This window comes from Canis aureus, chromosome 2 (genome assembly GCF_053574225.1).
Source record: "Canis aureus isolate CA01 chromosome 2, VMU_Caureus_v.1.0, whole genome shotgun sequence".
Taxonomy (NCBI): Eukaryota; Metazoa; Chordata; class Mammalia; order Carnivora; family Canidae; genus Canis; species Canis aureus.
In genome coordinates this window covers 56,394,724-56,414,496 of record NC_135612.1, presented here as the reverse complement: position 1 = coordinate 56,414,496, position 19,773 = coordinate 56,394,724, and the positions used below count along the sequence as shown (strand labels likewise).

Sequence of the window (19,773 nt, the reverse complement as noted above, 5' to 3'; positions counted from 1 at the left end):
GTCCAGGTGAATAAGAAAGTCTAAATTCCTAGCTGGTTAGATGGGCTTTTAAAAACCAGGGAGAAGCCAGTAAGAGAGCAGAGAGAATGTGACGGCAGTTAAGGGTTCTTTTCTTAAATTCTTTGTGCATAAGTCCATATGAAAGGTGGTAGTAGCTTAGCTGAAGCCTAAGGGTAAAACATATGCCACTCCATCTGCATCTACTGCAGGCTGGCAATGTCAGAGAACAGGTGTCCGAGTCAGGATAGGTAGGTTTAGATGTTGAATTAGGACAAGAGAAAGACAAATACCATCAGGTCATGGAGACCAGATGGAAAGGACTGGGAATTCACCTAAGAGCCTGGGGGACAAAGGGTGAGGGGCTCAGGCATAGTGATAGGACCATGAGCTCGAAGACCTGATAGGGAGTTCCAAGTAATGGGTTCAAGACCACCAGGAGGCACTCGATCCTATTGCCTTCTAAGGTAGCAGCTTCTTCCCGCCACCAGCTGGGACTAAAGTTAGCACACATTTAGCCACCAAGTTTTTCCTATCCACTCCCTTTGGATCCTGGAATGCTTAATAACCTTGGGGCCAATTTCCACCCTACTGAGGCCACCTGACCATATTAGCACTCCCTAATCCTAACAGGTCTGCCTGCTACACATGTGATTCCACATGTACATACATAACCTGTAGTCATCAGTATGTTCCGCACTGGTTTCCAGCCCAATATGTGGATATGAACCTAGCTACTTTCTGAGGCTGACTCCTAACAGTGTAGCAATTCCAGGCCACTTTACTTTGTAACACTGATTTATGAGCAAGATTGCCTAGACTTACCAGTTCTGCATTTTCCTATTTATTCCATATTAATCAGTGGCCCCTTTCCCCATTTCATTTATGCAGATGCTTAGGCCAAAGGAACATAACATTTTTTTTTTTGGCCATGATATAATCTCACTATCCTGTATCTTCTTAGAATAATTATGATGGAAAATAAAGCAAGCTTTTCAGTTATTCAAATGACTTCACCTCCTTTAGATTTATCTAACTTGCATATTTGGCTTGGATGATCTAGTGTTTGTCAAACCATTAGCTGTACAAGACAAGACTGTCCCTCAAGTGAGAATCAAGTACCTCCCAAGCATGTTGCTGTGCAAGGGGTGAACCCGGCATACTCCCAGTGGTAAGTCATCCTGCTGTCCTCCTGGAGAGAGGCGTCCAGCTCATGGGAGGCAGGGCTCTCCTCACACGGCTTCAGGAGGCAAGGCCGCTCGGTGGGCAGCTCAGGGCCTTCACACTCTTCCTCAGGCAGCTCGGTCTCTGTCTGTGTGAACGTGAGGAGCACGCGGCACTTCACCTCTCGGACCTGGATGCCCAGCCCGCATGTGGTGCTGCAGGCTGACCAGGGTTCCGGAATGAACCTACAGAAAACCCGGAGGACCCGGGGGAGGACAAACAACCATTACATATGCATCACAAAGGTGACATGCATGCTCCGAAGAGAAAAAGTAACTTCATTCTGAGGGAGTTCAGAACATTGGAAATGCCATACCTTTACTGATGCTCAATTATGTTGTTAGCAAATTTTCAAATCTTATTAGCAACAGAATTTTCCCTAAAGATATACTGAATGTTTTCATCCACTTTATGACTCAAGTTCTGTGCTATGACCCTTGCATAATATCATCAAAATTAGGGGGCACCCGCGTGGCTCGATTGGTTAAGCATCTGACTCTTGGTTTTGGCTCTGGTCATGATCTCAGGGTCATGAAATCCAGTCCCACATCCAGCTCCACACTTAGTCTGCTTCTCTCCCTCTGCTTTTGCCCCTCCCCACAGGCTGTCTGTCTCTCTCTCCCTCAAATAAACAAATAAATTTTTAAAAAATATATTAGTTTTTTCAAATTTGGTAATAAATAAATCATTCCTGGATAATTTCTAATCTGATTTCTTTTATATTATGGAGCTTTTTCACCAATATTTATTCATCTAATCTTTATCAGGCTTATCCTTTAACTGGCAAGGTTTTATTAAACCCTCAATTTTTAGGGGCTAAGCTACAGGATAACAAATGTTTTCTGCAGTGTAGACAAAGCTTTCATATTCTTTCCTATTTACATAAATACACTGAACTTCATCTTCTTGAAAATACCTTAGGTATTTCACAATCTAGCTGAATAAAGTATTTATTTCTGATCCTGAATTATTATCTACTGAATCAGAGGTTGTCAACCTATGGCCTACAGGTCAATTCTAGCCCACCTGTTTCTTTACAGCCTACTATCCAAGAATGATTTTGATGGCTTTAAATACCTATTTATCTAGGGTGAGGGGAAAGGATAATATTTTTGTGAATGGCATAAAATTCTATTGAAGTTTCCATAACTACAGATTTATAAAAATACAGCCATGGTCACTTAGTTGCCTATTGTTTAAGACTGCTTTTGTGCTATATGGCAGAGCTAAGTATCTGCAACAGAGACAATTTGGCCTGTAAAGCCTAAAATATTTACTATCTGGGGCTTTGCAGAAGATGTTTACTGATTCCTATACTGAATTTAAAAGCATAAGTTCAGTAGGGACATAAGTATTTAAGATATCCTGAAGCAACTTACATCATGAGACATTCTCAAGTGACAGACAAGGAAGAGCTCAGTAATAGAATAAGTCTGGGGAATTGTGGGTGCAGTCATGTTAAACGGGTTAATTTACTACAAACTCTCCTAAAGACTATGATATATGAACACATACCATAAATGCTAAGAGGGGAATATGGTGTGCATCATTTCCTAAGTTTAAGTGAATACAGACCTTTCTCTGCAGGATAATGTGCTAAGTCACTTCAGAAAGTGATTAAGATGTAGGTCCAAGGCTTAATGTTCAAAAGGTAACAAGAGTCTCTTGAGTCCTCCAACCTTCTCTCCCTGGACAAGACATCACAGTTGTCCACAAGAGCACATTCCAATCAGCAGAATGAAACACCATTGCTGTGTATGAGCCCAGTAAAGAGCTATCAGGAAACCCTTCAAATTTTGTTTATTGTGTTGAAAACTGTTAGTGGGGAACTCCCTCTCCTAACCTTCCTAGGCCAGGAGAGGGCTCTCCCAACTTCCCAGGATGGAGTTGTACTGTAATAATATTTGCACAATATTTTTCTTTCCTTGCTGTTTCCCCAGGAGAACTGGAATGAAAACACTTGAATAAATTGATTGAATTGAAACACTTGATTAAACTCTTGGTTTTGGCTCAGGTCATGATCTCAGGGTCATGAGATTGAACTGCCCCTGTCAGGCTCCCTACTCAACAGGGAGTCTGCCTGAGATTCTCTCTCCCTCTGCCCCACCCTTACTCATGTTCTCTCTCTCTAAAATAAATAGTCTCTCTTTTTTTTAAGGAGGTGGGTCTATATTAATTGAGCAGGAATAGTCTCCTTTTGGATACAGCTAAATGAAGTAAGTTTGGGGTAGTTTATATACTATGATCTTTTGCATAAATACACACAGAAAGGTATACAGACACATATATAGTATATATGCTATGTAACTATATATTTATAACACATACGTCTATATATGCTGATTTATGTATAATTTCTCTTTTCTGGAAGCAATCACATGTGTTAGGGTCTAGTGTATATAAAAAGGGGGCTTCAATTTTTTGTTTGTAGCTTTAAAAGTTATGAATTTTCTAAACGTGTGCATACTGTACTTTAAGGGACACTATTTTTCCCCCTTCTCTCCTTAGTAATAAAAACTTAAAATTTGGGATTTTGCTTTAATGGGAAGTAGATTTTTTTCATTCAGACTAGACTCCTGTGTCTTTTGTGATCCATAACCCTGATAGATTACAGGGTAGGCAAGAAGGCTCACCTCATTTCCCAACAGGGCAAATGATGGTTGCATCCAGTGCTTTCCTAAGGCACCCTGTATGTTTCAGGTTGGTTTTCAGAGGTCCTTTTAAGGGTCCTCTTAAAAACCAGATGCAAGAGCTGTCCAAATTAGCCATGAGTGATTTCAGGGGAGGGGGGTAACCTCACACTTTATGCATAAATGAGCATGAGTTTCTTCTGTGGATTTTTAAATTTTTTCATTTATTATTGCTAATTTAAACAAAAGACATTACAGTGTTCATGCAGTTCTGAATCTTGTTTTTTTCCTTCACAGAAAAAAAAATTTAAGGATACAAAAATGGAGCAGAGCCACATGAAAACATCTGGAGTGCCATGTCTACGCCAAACGCAACCAGAGAAACAGGGCACGTTCCCTACGTCTGTAAACAACAGAAGAACTTAGAATAGCACTTCACTACCATGAGAGTTTAGACACGAAATGATAAAAATGACAGAATAAAATGGAAAACTATGGGGCTGAAGAAATAAACTGTGAAACCTAAGGACATGGTTACAAATCTCATCAGGAATTTAAAACCTGGAAAACGCAGAAGAAACAGGGCTGATGATCAAATTGATGACACAGAGGCAGGACTTGGAAGTGCATGCAGTACTGAGAGGGCAAAGCTTTTGGAGCAATTGGAGGGGTGGAGGGGATGGACAGGCTGCAGAAGGGACTTTCTGGGGTAATGGAAAGGTTCCGTGTCATGCCCGAGGTGGGAGCTACAGGGCTGTCTCCACCTGATAAGATGCATCATTTTAAATAGACACAGCTTACTGTATATAAATCACACTTCTCCAAAATGGATTGTTTATTTTTTAATTTTTTTAATTTTTAGAAGATTTATTTATTTGAGAAAGAGAGAGACAGAGCATGAGCACAAATGCAAGGACAGGCAGAGGGAAAGGAAGGGAATCTTAAGCAGACTTTGCACTGAGCACAGATCCCAACATCCCATGACCCTGAGACCATGACCTGAGCCAAAAATCAAGAGTCAGACACTTAACTGACTGAGCCACCCAGGTGACCCCAAAATGGATTTCTTTAAATGGCAGTTTTTAGAGACAAAATGAGAGAGAAACTAAAAAATCCGATATTGAAGATACGTGGATTCTGCAAGTAGAGGTTCTAACATGTGACCAACAGAAAAAGTGTTCAGAACTAAAATATGTAAAAAGAAAAAAGGAGTGTCTAAAATACAGCTTGGAAAGGCACACCGTCTTCCAGGAAAAAGTGATAAAAAAAAATGATGAGCATAAAAACCTAGAGTTTCAGGCAGGATAGTGGCCACCCCAAATGCTTATACCCTAGTCCCTAGAACTTATAACTAGGTTATACTGCATGGCAAAAGGAATTTTGCAGATGTGGTTAAGATTATGGACCTCAGGATAAGGAAACTGTCCTAGCAGGATAATCTAATCACATGAGTCCTTAAAAACAGAGAAACATCTCTGGCTGAAGTTAAAGAGATGCAAGAAAAGAGCAAGAGAGATTCAGAACATGAAGGGCACTCAACCTGCTGTTGCTGGCTCAGAGATGGAAGGGGCCAGGAGCCAAGGCATGAAGGCAGCCTCTGGAAGTTGAGAACAATTCTCAGCAAACAGCTAGCAAGGAAGTGGAACTTTCTTTTTTTTTTAAGATTTTATTTATTTATTCAGAGAGAGAGAGAGAGGCAGAGACACAGGCAGAGGGAGAAGCAGGCTCCATGCAGGGAGCCGACGCGGGACTCGATCCCAGGTCTCTAGGATCACGCCCTGGGCTATAGGCAGCGTTAAACTGCTGCGCCACTAGGGCTGCCCGGAAGTGGAAGTTTCAATTCTACAACTGCACCCAACTGAATTCTGCCAACTATCTGAATTAGCCTGGAAGCAGATTCTCCCACCAGGGTCCCCAGAGAGGTGCTCGGGCTACAGACACCCTGATTTTGGCTTGGTGGGACCTAGCACAGGGGACCCGGCTGAATCTGCTGGGCTAGAAAACATGTATTAAACCACTTGGTTTACAGTGAATTGTCAGAGCAGCCATAGAAATTTAAAAGCTTTGAATTTTCTAACCTGGATAAATTTTTTTTTTTAATCAGGAACTTTGAAATAGCTTGGTAATAAAGCAAGCTATGTCCACCCACTCATTTTAAAGATGAAAATATCAACAGAAATGGGGTGTTTATGATAAAAAAAAAACATAGAAAAGGATGAAATTACAAAGGATTGCTCTGTCATTGGAGAAAACAAATCAAGAGAATATATGTCTGAAATTAATGATGTACTATATGTTAGCAAATCGAATTTTTCAGAAAAGGAAACACACACCTTCTAGAAAATCAGAAACAAGAAACACTTAAAATAGAGGCCAGAATTTCAGCAATGATAAATTTAAAGGAATTAAACTATCCTATTAAAATACAAAGACTCAAATCTCAAAATCTATAGAAGATACAAACAAACTGTCCTCAGAAATGTAAAAAGTGTAAGGAATAAAGAAATGGGATAGGAAAATGTAAAAGGCCAGTATACATTTTAGGAAAGAAAAGATGACATTATTCTTTGATTATGACTTGACACTGATGGGAAAGAGTAAAGTTATTTGAAGATTTTTAGGAAAAAAAATCATAGTGCAGTAAAATAGTCCCTGTCTATCTATATATCTATCCTAAAATTACCTGGTTTTCCAGAATTCAGCCAACACTTCTTGCCGGCATCGGCTGCCAGGCGCTGGTGCTAAGGACGGTACATGCATTACTTGAATATAATCTTCACAACAACCTTACAGACAAGTACCATTATTTTCCTGACTGTAGATGAAAAACAACTGAAGCTTAACATGTGTACGAAAATTGAGCTTGTGAATAAAAACTCTGTAAGCAAGTGCAGGCCACTTGATTAAAACCACAAAATACTGAGGGGATTCTAACCCCAGACACCAGAGATAGCAGCACACACCTCTGAATGGGAAGACTCCAAACTGTAAAATGTTTGTCCCTCCCACTTTATTAATTTAGCAAATGAATGCAGTTCTGATCCATGTTTTTTGTGTGTGGCATAGAGAGATTGGAAACAGACAAGACAACTCTCAAGTTTTATGGGAGGTTAGGTGAGGATAGTCAAGGGTACGCTTAAAAGGAATAACAATTACACAGCATTTACACAGCCTGAGAAAAATGTACTAAAACGTGACAGTAATTCCTATAGTAGGAGACTGGTGATGGAGTCCTCTGTTTACCCAGCGAAGGCAACTGGGAATCAGAGAGGACAGTACAAATTATCCACTATCCAGTGCTGGAGTGATTTGGTAATAATTTGGGAGAGAACGACTGATGCCACATACCACAATCCCCAGGGATCAGAGTCACATATAAACCATGAAAACGTTCAAAGTACAGTTGACCCTTGAACAACTTCAGGGTTTAGAGGTAAGACCGCTTCCTCCTTCCACCAGCCCACGGTCCAAAATCCACATATAACTTCTGACTCCCCGGACTCTTACCCATAATATAAACAGTCACTTACACACAGTTTGTATGTGGTAAGTAATATATACTGTCTTCTTAATAAAGCAAGCTAGAGGAAAGAAACATGATTAAGAAAAGCATAAGGAAGAGGAAATACAGGTATAGTGCCATGCTGCAAAACATCCATGTGCAAGTGGACCATAGAAACTCAATGCCTTCTATGTGCCTGTCTTCCGGCCCAGTAATTCCACCCCAGCAAATGCATCCCATCTAGACAATCAGAGATGTGCAATTTGAGATTTGATGCAGTTTGTTTTGTTTTGTTTTTTGAATCATGGTGAGTGATCAGAAACAAGCTACAGACAGCCAGAAAGATCTTTCTAAAACATAATCAGGATGACATGACTAGTTAAAATCCTCTCACTGCCTTCAAAATAAAGTTCAAATTCCTTAGTGAACCCTGAAGAACCTCCAAGACTTGCTTATGTTACCAGCTATATCTTTGCTGCCACCACCAGCTCTGTATCTTCTAGGCTTCTCTCCACACTCAGGACTTCAGCAGCCAGGCACGGCCCCCATAGGCCAGCTGGCCGGCATGCAATCCCAAATACTAGACAGGCTGCTCTTCTGACACTCGTGCACATCTCAGTACCTTAGTCCACACACCATCTCTCCCAGGAAGCTACTACCCCTGATTCCTAGACCTCTCAGTATGGTAAGACAACCATTAAATTCTCTGCCTACCTTATTAGACCAACCTAAGAATGGGTGAAGCTTGAATTCAGGTTACCTAATGTAAAACTGGAGCTCTTCCTAGAATCACATGCCAGAGAATCACCGTCTACTGCTTAACAGCACTGAAATGCTGGACAATTCCCTGATCTTTCTGTGCCTTGGTGTCTTCAGCCCTAAAGTGAGGGTAACAATAACACCTCCTCATGCGGTGTTGGAATTAAATTGTTGGAATTAAGCGAGTCAATCCACATAGACCTCCGGCACAAACAAAATCCTCAATATTAGCTGTTAGTACCAATGTGAGAAAAATAGGTGTCTGAAAGAAGACATAATTTGATTTTAGCAAATACAGCTCCCACAAATGGAGAAGCTAAAATAGCAGAGAAGAAAACATCCAAAGTGCTCTAAACTTGTCCTGTTTCCTTGGTTTTCACCTATGAAAAATGGGAGAAAGGGCAACATAGCTGCAGAAGCATGAAAAATCCCAAAGAAATGGGGAAGTCTCTAGGGAAGGCCTCTTAAAACAACGATAAACCATATCAACCGTCAACACATTCCACAGCTGAAAGCTAAGAAAGGTCAAAATTGCAGTTCTCTTGGCTTAGCTTTATAAGCTATAATTTTTATTTTCCTAATTAAAAAAAAAAAGAAAAGCTTTTGAACATCCACTCTCTGTGTAAATTCAGAGCTCCAGCTATGGTAAACCACAGAGGTAGAAATATTTATCTTCTCCATGCAGGTTTGGCAGGCTTTCCTCGAGGGATCTGAAATATAGCTGCGTTCACCTTCTCCTTCATTGTCAACAAGCAAGCATCCCCAAACCACAAAAGACAGTGGTTATAGAAGGATGAACTGGAAGCTGAGGTATGTTGCGGTTTTGTTTGGAAATTGAGGGAATGAATAGAGTCAGAAGTGGTAGGAGGAAACTATAAACTTCACACTAGACAGCCAGGAACAGGCCAGAATCTGCCAGCAGCGTGAATTATAAAGGAAAATTGCATAGAGACCACAGAGGGAGAGAGGCAGAGGAAGCAGGGAGGAGGGGGCCGCATGGACTGGGAACAGGTGCTGTGAGCTCAGTCTTCCATGCTGGAGAGAAAAGAGTGGTGTCTTTCTGGAGGAAAGGGGAATAAGGGGAGCAGGAAACCAGCTGCAAAGTCAGGTAGGCTAACATTAAGAGCAGGTTTGGAAGGAATAGAGCCTGGACTCATGCAGCTTACATGATCTTGTCCCTTCCAGTTCAATAAAATGAACAGGATTTTCAGACCATGAAAGGGACCCTGTGGACTACCCGATCCAGTGGTTCCCAAACTCGGATGCACCCTCCCAAGTCACCTGGGGCACTTGCTAAAAATGCTGGTGACAAATTCACAGAGATGGAAAGCAGAAGGGAGGTGCCAGGGGCTGGGGGGAGGGCTAGGGGGAAACGGGGAGCCAGTGCTAATGGGGACAGAGTCTATGTTGGGGGAGATGAAGCAGTTCTGGAGGTGGGTGGTGGTGCTGGCTGCACAACCATGTCAGCATGTACTTAATGCTGCTAAACTGTGCCCTTAAAAATGGTTAAAATGGTAATTTTTTAAATCAAACCACAACTTACACATGATATTCTATCCATTTCAGGTGCACACCAGAGTGAGTTGGTATTTTTATACATTACAAAATGATCCTCACGATAGGTGGGTCATCACCACCTGTCACCATACAAAGTGATGAAATACTATGGACTGTATTCCCTATGCTGCACTTTTCATCCCCGTGATTTATTTATTTTATAACTGGAAGTCTGTACCTCTTCAACCCCTTCACCTATTTTGTTATGGATATTTTACCACACACACAAAAAAAGGTATCTGGCGGGGCCCCCCAAAAATGCCAGTGACTAAGCCCCCCTCCCTACAACAGTGTCCACCCTATGGGGCCCAGAGATCTGCATTTCAGTAGCACCACAGGTGATTCTGGTGGAAGTGATTTGACAGTTAGACTTTAAAATGGTATTATGGTTATGAAGGAGAAGAAAGAAAAGAAGGGGAAGGAGGAGGAGGAGGAGGAGGAGGAGGAGGAGGAAGAAAAGTAGTGGTCCTTCTTCTTTAGAGGCACATCCTGAAATATTGATAAATGAAGTGCCATGCTGTCTGGAGTTTTGCTTCAGTGTTGGTGGCACAGGAGGAACAAGAGTGGCCCTGGTAACTGAAGCCAAATGATGGACACACGGGGTTCATTATACTATTCTTTCCTCTTTCATAGAAGTTTGACACTTTCTATAATAAAAAAGCTTTAAAAAAAGACTTAGCCAGGTGGCATCCCTTCCCAACAGAGAAGTGAGCATGATTAAAGGGGTGGTGGGATGAGTAAGTCACGGGGATGAAAGGCATAGCGTAATGAGTATAGTCAGTGGTATGGCAACAGCTTTGTGTGGTCTTAGATGGTAGTAGCTACGCTTGTGGTGAGCATAGCAAAATGTAGAAACTTGTAGAATCACTGTGTGGTACATCAGAAACTAATGTAACATTGTGTCAGCTATACTTGAATTAAGAAAAATATTAAAATGGGGGGGGGTGTAGAGGTTAGTGGCAACCTCTTGTAGGCAAGGCACAACCAACAGTTCAATGTGGCTGGAGATCCCACTCAAGGCAAAGCAAGGAAGAGCTCAGGGATGAGGCTGGGAACCCAGAAGGGTGATGCCCCCACCCCCTACCCACTAAGTCTGCTTGGCCCTGGGAATGAGGGTAAATCTTTGGGAGATGGGGAACCATTGGGATAGTCTCGATGTTGGAAAGAAAGAATCAGATTTGTGCCTTTGCTAGACTTTGTCCAGGAGTTGTGGGATATCTGGGTTTGAGGGGACTGCATGGAAAGTGAATCAGAAGGCTGTTGCAAGTGTCCCGGGAAGTGAGTTCAGGACCTGGAAAGGGTGGTAGTAGGAACAGAGAGAACTACAGAGTTAACTACATATTAGGGAAGAATGAGAGAGAGAGAGAGAGAGAGAGAGAGAGAGGCAAGAATGACCCCAGGCTTGTGATTTGGGGAACTGGACAGCAACCCCATTAACCAAGAGAGGACGCACAGGAGGAGTAGCAATTATAATCTAGTTGTGTTCTGGGGACAGAAGATCCAGGTAGGATATATTATTCTAGATGAAAACTCTAAACCTTCCTTGTGTGACAACTGCACACTCCCTTTCAGCTATCTCTAATCTCTTTCTTCCCTTACAGAATCACAGGAGATCAGAGCAGGGAGAAGGTTCCAGTAGTATTGAGCCCAACACCCTTCCTGTACAGTTGGAAAGTGTAGACATGTTAACTGACTCATCTACAAACTTTATTATTTTTTAAATATATTTAAGGCCATCCTCACTTCAAATAAAAAAACAATAACAAATCAAACATCCAGAGAACCACTTCTTTCCATCAACTTTCCTACCAATATTCACTCCTTTTTCGGTACTCAAATACTTACCTCCTTCTAATTGGGAATTCGTGTCTTAAATCTCTGTAATGTTTACTTCTCTACCCTCTGAACAATACTACTCTAAAATTAACTGGAAAAGACTCTCTTGTCCATCTAGACAGCGTTTTCTTGGACTGCATCATTTTCCCTCAGCTTTCTAGATCTACACCCTTTCTTAAAACTTTAATGCTTTGGTCTGTACCACTGTGGTCCTTCATTGGGTCTCCTCTTCCCTCTGCTTACTACTCCTTCTCCTGCATCACCCAGTTCTTGCGTCCCCCCTCCTCTAGATCACTATGCTACAGTCATGAGCACAGAACTCCTCTCTAGTCCATGTGGAAAAGTTCTATGCGTGTCCTAAATGGGACCCTCCAATTCTCTTGGCTCATATCACTTGAGGCATGGTGCCTTCTCAAAGAGAAGTAATCCACATTCCCCTGGGGCTCACTGGGAGGGACCCCAGTTGGAAGGGACGTTGACAAATGAGCGTCTTCTGAAAACAGCAATGAGGTTGGTAAGAGACCTAAAAACAACACATGAAAACCACTAGAAAAGGCAAAGAGTGATGAGCTTGGGAAAGACCACACTCTTGGGATCCAGTTTTCTTCAAATTTGTGAAAACCTGTCACAGAGGATGGGGCATAGATGTGGGTTGTTTTCTGTTTTGTTTTTCTGTTTTAGAAAGCAAAAATTTGAAGGAGGTGTATTTAGCTCAACCAGAGAAAAGTCCTGCATATAAGTCAGGTTGTTCAACAGAAAAATGAGCGGTCTCTCCTCGCAGGGAGCTCTGAATGTCACTGAAGGTTTTGAAGAAGAAATGCCTGCTCCGAGCGGAAAATGGCCATATTGCCTTTGAGATCCTTCCTCCTACAACACTCTGTGAATGCCCTCTTGGTAAATAGCCTATCAGCACCACAGACTTAATGTGTCTGACAGGGAATCATCTGTCCTGTCCAATTACTTGAATCTATCATTGGTGCTATTGTTCTTCTAGACTCCTGGATGAAACATCTCAGAGCACCTTTGATTCCGTGCTCTCTTTAGATCTTTAGATCTCTCTGTATCCAGAAGTTTCTTTGATTTGCTTTGCTCTTGATTCTCAATTTCCACTGACACCATTACACTCCAGATTTGCCAAATCACACATGGATGGACATCACTGGATTTTTGAGTTGCAATGGACCGTGGAGAAATCAAATCCCACTTGCTCGTTTACAGGATGAGACACAGAAAAATTAAAGATTTGTCTAAGGTCACATTGTTAAAAGTGGTGGTTCTAGACTCTGAGATGCGCAGAGCCATATTCTTTCCACTGCTCCATATCGTAGCAGCTCTGGGATTTCTCCTTATAATTCCTCAGGCCACCCTGATACATTTCAACTGAACTGATTTTACAAAGAATGGCCTTGTCTTAACCATGGAACGATTGATTTATTTGTATAATATTGTCATGGTCCTTGGTCAAATCATAAGTGTTAATCGAGATTGAGGAATTATCCTCAATCTCTTAATTGTAACAGACCACTGGGTCTGCTTTGAGTTAACAAACACTGTTCTTTTATGTGCTTCTCACCAATACTGCCAAAGTGGGACTGCTGAATTGCGAAATAAAGAAGAATTCTAGCCAGCTCAAGCTCTCTAGAGTCTGAAAATTCAGGTCATTTGGATTTGAAATGTATCATTGTACTCCAGTGAGTACAAAACTTACATATATCATGTTAACTGGCTATGCCCTGATTACTCCCATAAATGGCCCTGGACTCACGTTGGTTCTTCTGTTGCTATTCTGGTCTCTTCTACTTCTTGTGCTTGTTTCAGCCAAGGTAATTTAGCTTCCACTGGACTTTTTTCTAAGAAAAAAGGAACATAAACAACAAGCTTAAGGGAGTTGGATACATGATCATTGTTTGCTGAATGTTTCATCAATAAAGCAGTCATGCTTTGCGAATGCAAGCTGAGTCTTTTAGCACAGGACATGAAGCAGCTTCTGGAGTGAACAAGGCATTTCTGTCATATATATTTTTTTAATTAACACATTATCCAAATACAACCAGATGATCCCACAGCACAGTTGAGCATGTTCTCCAAGTGAACATAAAAATGCCTTTTTATTAAAAAAAAAAATGCCTTTTGCAAACTAACACCAATCTCTGTTATTTACATATTAAAGCTCTTACTTCAAGCCTATCAGCTTGCTTTCTTTTGCCACAAATTCTAGTTGCCCTTGAGTAAAGAAATCACTAGAGAAAATCAAATAACATAGCTGTTTAGAAAGTTGGGAGGAGGAGAATCTGTGCTTTGGTTTACTTAAAATTTGATTGTTGTAGTTCCTGAGGGCACTCATTACCAATTACAACCATCATGCAGGAGCAAGATGCATGCTCCCTTCTGTCCATGAAGTCTCCCTAAGATATGAAGAAATAGTAGTTATGAGAGAAGAAAGGAAATAATTTTGGACTGCTGCAGAGAAATCACAGACACTAAGAACGTGCTATGACAGCACCATCAACTGTATAAGGAAGGAGGCAAGACTTCCCTGATGAAGTTATATAACCAGGATTTGTCCTTTCCATGGAAGCCAATGATTTTTCTGGAAAGCAGACACAGTAAATCAATATTTGCCCAATGGTTGATTATGAGGCTATTTGTATGGACAATGAACCCTGAAATAATGAAGGAGAATTTTACTATCCTTTCTAAGATGTTAAGGAAGACTTCTTGGCACTAACAGGTGGGAATAATCCCTCTCTTATTTTCAGAAAGGAAATACTTGTCATAAGGGTTGGAAAGATGACCTCACAAAAATATTCGGAAATAATCCTGTATAGAGAGGAACATATATCTGAGAGATGATACCAAGGCTTCCTGCCCCTGGATGCTACCCATTTCTGCTAATTCATGTGGAACAAATAGGAACAACAAAAGAAACTCTAGAAGTATCTATAGGTCTAGATTGGGAGCTGAAAGTCTTCATTCATTCCATAGTAGGCAACAGGACACATGACGAAGAGGATGTATAAAATACTGTGAGAACAAAGACTGAGAACCCTAGGGGAAATTTCCTCCTCCTCTTCCTCTTTATTCTTCTTCTCCATTTCTACACCAACCTTTTTCTCTTCCCATTCACCCTGCTTCTTTTTCTTCAAAGCAGGGATTACACCAAATTATTGTAATTCTTGTCACACCAAGAAACATTAGTGTAAGCCCAGACAGATAGGAGCCCCTCTCTATGTACTGAGTCAATACCAGCTCACTTTCACCCTGCATCCCCCCAGATCACTTAAACACATCGGTCCAGCTTCTTTACATAGGTGGACGGGTCTATTGCCATTTACAGGTGAAACCATTTTTTAAGAAACTAAGTTGAATGTAAATGCTACAATATTGGAAAACACATTTGTTTTCCATACCACAAACTTACCTTTTGGTTTATAACATGGGATGGGAATGATACATTCCTCTTTAATGTGTAACTTCAGTTGTGGGTTGCATCCGCCAACATGCTGCCCACGGTGATTGATACACAGAACAACACGGTAACGTAACCCTCGGCCGCAAGTCACTGTGCACTTGAACGAAGAAATGAGAGGCCAGTGAAAGTCTTGCTCGTGAACAGACCCACAAAGGTGTTAATGACTCATGCCAAGAAGAGCCACTCATTTACATGAATATTAAGCAAAAAAGCCTGTCAGACAAACATGTAAAGAAGGGGCTAGAAGCTGATTTTCAGTGATTCTTATGTTTCAGGGCCCCTCTTTTGCAAGGCATCCTTCCAATTCTCCATTTGAAAGGTATTTTAGATGAGGCCACAGCATAAGAAAATCTGAAATGCCCTGAAATCTTTCTGCTCAAATATGAGAGAAACCTGATAGAAGTTTTCTCAAATTTGATTAAAAATTTTTATGACATTATCCAAAGTAAGTTGTGAGAATGGAAAAGAAAAGCTTTTTTAAACTATTAATTAAAAAATCAAATTCTGATCAATCACCCCACTCTTATGACCACTGAACAAATATTCTAATCAACTGAGTGAGGTTTGACATTAGACCCTATTTCTGGGAAACTGACTCCCCAACCTCAAGATTTATCTACTTGAAATATATATGACACTGAGAGGCTGTTGCATACTGGCCAAGAAAGAAACAAAAATTCTGCCCAAAGATAAAGAAAATGGTATGATTATAAGGTATAACTATAGCAGAAGTGGTCAATCCAAAGGAGTATTGCCTCCTCCTATTCCTCCTCTTCAGGAAGCTGGACATTTATTCCAACAATGCTGTCAGTATTTATGTTTCCAGAACCCCTCTTTGGAGCTGAATATATCTGTAATGATAGCAGATTCTTATTACTGAGAATGTATTTAATTTTTGTAAAGAAATGAAAAGTATCAAAAGCCAAGAAAGGTAAATGAGATGATTTGGTTAACAACCTTTTGTTTTGAAACTATGAGTGACGATAAAGTCATGATATTGATACGGGTGTGTTGGCAGGAGTGCTATAAAAGCTCTAAAGCCAACACAAAACATGTAGATGAGACTTGTAAGAGCTGAAAACAAGTTCTGCAGGTTATAGAGTTAAAAATCTTGATTTCTGATGATAGGATCATAATGTGGTTTTTGGTACATCACTCAGGAATTCAATAACTGAAAATCTTACTATAATAAAATCCTCCCACCTCAGGCTACTTATTTATGTGAACAAGGTTTCCTGGTGTGTACATACAAAACAAAACAAAACAAAACAAAACAAAACAAAACAAAACAAGAAATCTGCAGTTAAAAATTAAGAATAAAATTACTGCTGAACCCATCTCTCATTCTGGCAATGGACTATTTTTTCAAGGCCCCCTCATTTTCTAGAAAGATTGACAAAACTGTTTACCAAAATTTGAAATCTATTTATTATTTCTAATACGTAAAGCCTAATGGCCACAGGAAAATAAAATAAATTTATTTCAAATAAAATTAATTAATTTCCATCACCATACATATTTTCTTGGAGAAAAGTAAGAGTTTAACAAATAAAAAAGACTATAAAGCATAAAGGTACTTTATATTAAGATAAATTTCTATGGGGAGAGTAGACTGAAAATGTGAGTTCAAGGGGGAAAAAATGTAAACTATCCAAATTGTTCAAGAAGAACTTCTCCATGTGTTTTTTTTTTAAGGGAAAGATGGCAAGGGTAGAAATTAACATGGCATTTACATTCTGCTGGACACATTTTTTAGCCATAACACTTTTATTTTTAAAATGCCAGCATTCACAACATGTTAGAAATGACAGTCTTTTGATACTTATTATTTAAACTTACACAAAAATTTTAAATGTCAGGGCACCTGGGTGGATCAGCAGTTAAGCAACCAACTCTTGGTTTTGGCTTAGGTTATGATCTCAGGGTCCTGGGACAAGCCCCACAATGGACTCTGTGCTGGGTGAGGAGTCTGCTTGTTCCTCTCCCTCTGCTCCTCCCCCCTCAAATAAATGAATAAATAAAATATTTTTAAAAACTTTTAGATATCAACCTAAATATATGTGAAGGGGTATATAATTTTGCAAACATCTTTTAGGGGGTATGTGAAAAAAGGATCAACAACACCTTGATTAAAGTCTGAGGTTTAATTAAAAGTGTCCTGTCCTCAAATCTTACCTGAGACCACTCCATGGCGATCCACTTGGGGCAGTCAAACAGGTTGCAGGTCTGCATGACCTTGGGTTTGGGAGCATACATACACTTCCATTCTTCCACCTGGAGTATCTCTCCATGCATGGACTCCTCCACACACACGAAGCTCCGCCTCTGAATCCCACCTCCACAGGACACCGAGCACGCAGTCCAAGGATTATGTTCCCAGCTCAAAAGCAAACAAATAAAAATACATTATTTGTCATTTGCTTTTTGTTTCAAGCTTACAAAGGTGATGGATGCCAGGTGTGGTTCAGTTGAAAGCACACAGGGCTTGGAGTCATGAGACTTCTATCTTGACTGCCACACACAGTCCACAGTAACGGGTACTTCACTCCTCTGATCCTGAGGGAATACTATACCTGCCCTTGTGCCCCTTCCCAGGGCCATTCTGAGAATCACACTGGTTAAAATGGAGGGTATGAAAGGATTCTTTAAACTGTCTCTCCATTATAAATACAGATAATACTACTAGAGAATAACAGAAACTGAAGGTCAGAAACTAGTCACCTGGGTGTAAAAGGGAATTCACATTTCCTGACCAACTGCAATGCCTGAGCTCCCTCTGTACTAGCCAGTTACCCAAGCTGTATTAACACCTCCAGTAATGGGAAATGTCGCTGTTTGAGGGAGCATATTCCACCTAATTCTTTTTTGTAAAGACTTTATTTATTTATTCATGAGAGACACACAGAGAGAGGCAGAGACACAGGCAGAGGGAGAAGCAGGCTCCTTGCAGGGAGCCCAATGCAGGACTCAATCCCAGGATCCTGGGATCACCACCTGAGCCAAAGGCAGATGCTCAACCACTGAGTCACCCAGGTGACCCCCTAATTCTTAGACAGATCTTCCTTATTATGGAGTTGAAGTCTGCTTTCCCTTAGCTCTCTGTAAAGGATCTAATATCTATCCCTCTTACGTTTCAGACTACTGCCACAGATCTTTCACAATTCCTTGCAAACTACTTAGAGCTAACTGCAGAATGGAAAAAAGCAAACACGTAACTCACCGAGGGAGAGGCTGGAAGTGGTCATAGGGCATGATCTCTTTAAACCCATCACTACAAATGAAATAATTGGGACAATGTCATTTTTCAATCAATTAACATATTTATTAGTTTGACCAATATAGACTTGACATCCCAAAAGACAGAGCTCTTTCAGATTGAAAACTATTTATGCAAAGTGTTGGGAACTCTTCCTAAAAGCTCAGCCACCAACTTTTTGATTTTTAGGAACATTTCCAGCACATGCCATCCCCAGTTATATGAAAATACAGAAACTAGTGGAAGGAAAGAGTGTTTCTTAATTTAGATAAATCTATTTTTTATCATCTAAAATATTTTTTGGATATAATATATTAATGATATTAACACACTATCATATTAGTAAGAATATTCAGAAAAACTTTATTTCATAGAATTTGTCCTTTGAAAAGGTCTCTATTAATAATTATGTTCACCTGGGATTACAGGAAATGGGCAGTTCAGTGATAGGAAATGAAATCCACTGAGAATGCTTCCTTTTCCACTTGCACACTTCTGCCGCAGCCAGCTGGCAGATGTCGGGGGGATTCTGGGACTTGATATTGTGCTGTTATTTTAAGATACTGTAGTAAAGCCAGGAAACTTCCCCAGGCAATCCAAGTCAGCAGGTACTAAATTATGCAACAGGGATAGTTTATGCATAGCTTTTCTGCTTTGGCATTAAAACTTTTTACTTCCTTGCACAATGCATCATTTATACCGAATTTAATGTGAACACTTCAAAAGTCAAAACGTGGTAATGGGTGACCCAGTTTAAAAGTGAAAATGGTGAGTTCAAGATATTTATGACTAGCAGATGGACAGGACCTCATACTTGGACGAAGAGATCTTTCCTATTGTGTATGCAGGAGATACTCAAAGGGGTTCGTGACAAAGGGGCAAGTATCCAAGCGCACACACACGACCAGACAGGAGAGCCCCAGACCAGTGAGCTGGTGAGCCTAGTCCCTGCTGAGCAAGGTTACAAACACAGATAGGGCCACTGGCATGTGTTCAACGTCACATGGTGCAAAGGTCACTGCAAAGACTGATCAGTCTCAGCCACAGTTGATTTATTTCTTTTTAGAGCAAAACCCACAGGTAATTATGCAAACCTTGATGGGCAAGGGTCCATGCTGCACTCCTTCAGCTTGGGTTTTGGTTTTACGTTTTCAGGGTAGTAATGGCAGTAATGGTCAGGAACCACCCTCTTCAAGCGGATATCCACACATTCAGCTGAATTGAGCTGATAACCTAACGGAAAAAGAAAAGGCAGTTCTGAATACTGAATGGTGTCCTTTTCACGTGGCAGTGATCACTTGCCACACAGTTTTTTTTCCCCTCAAGAAATTTAACTCAATGGTTCTCATCCCTGGCTACACAATGGAACCCCTGGGAAATTCTAGCACACATCACTGCCTGAGTCCCTTCATGGTCCAATGAAGCCAGAAACGTTGTGGCTTGGTCTAGAAAATCGTGTTTTATTTTGTTTTGTTTTGAACCATTTTTAGGTTCTTCTAAGATAACTAAAATGTGTGGCCAAGATTGGGAATGATTACTG

General features: G+C 40.7%; 1 protein-coding gene across 3 annotated transcripts in view; it reads right to left on the bottom strand.

The window, feature by feature from the left end:
• ADAMTSL3 (ADAMTS like 3) overlaps positions 1 to 19,773 on the bottom strand; it is a 338,072-nt gene that overhangs the window by 116,025 nt on the left and 202,274 nt on the right. For all 3 annotated transcript variants that reach the window (XM_077874049.1, XM_077874059.1, XM_077874055.1), the window contains exons 11-16: positions 19,328 to 19,466; positions 18,198 to 18,248; positions 17,153 to 17,357; positions 14,927 to 15,074; positions 13,271 to 13,355; positions 1,120 to 1,406 (exon numbers count right to left, since the gene is read on the bottom strand). In XM_077874049.1, the coding sequence (XP_077730175.1) occupies positions 1,120 to 1,406; positions 13,271 to 13,355; positions 14,927 to 15,074; positions 17,153 to 17,357; positions 18,198 to 18,248; positions 19,328 to 19,466 (915 nt within the window). The remainder of the gene's footprint in view (positions 1 to 1,119; positions 1,407 to 13,270; positions 13,356 to 14,926; positions 15,075 to 17,152; positions 17,358 to 18,197; positions 18,249 to 19,327; positions 19,467 to 19,773) is intronic.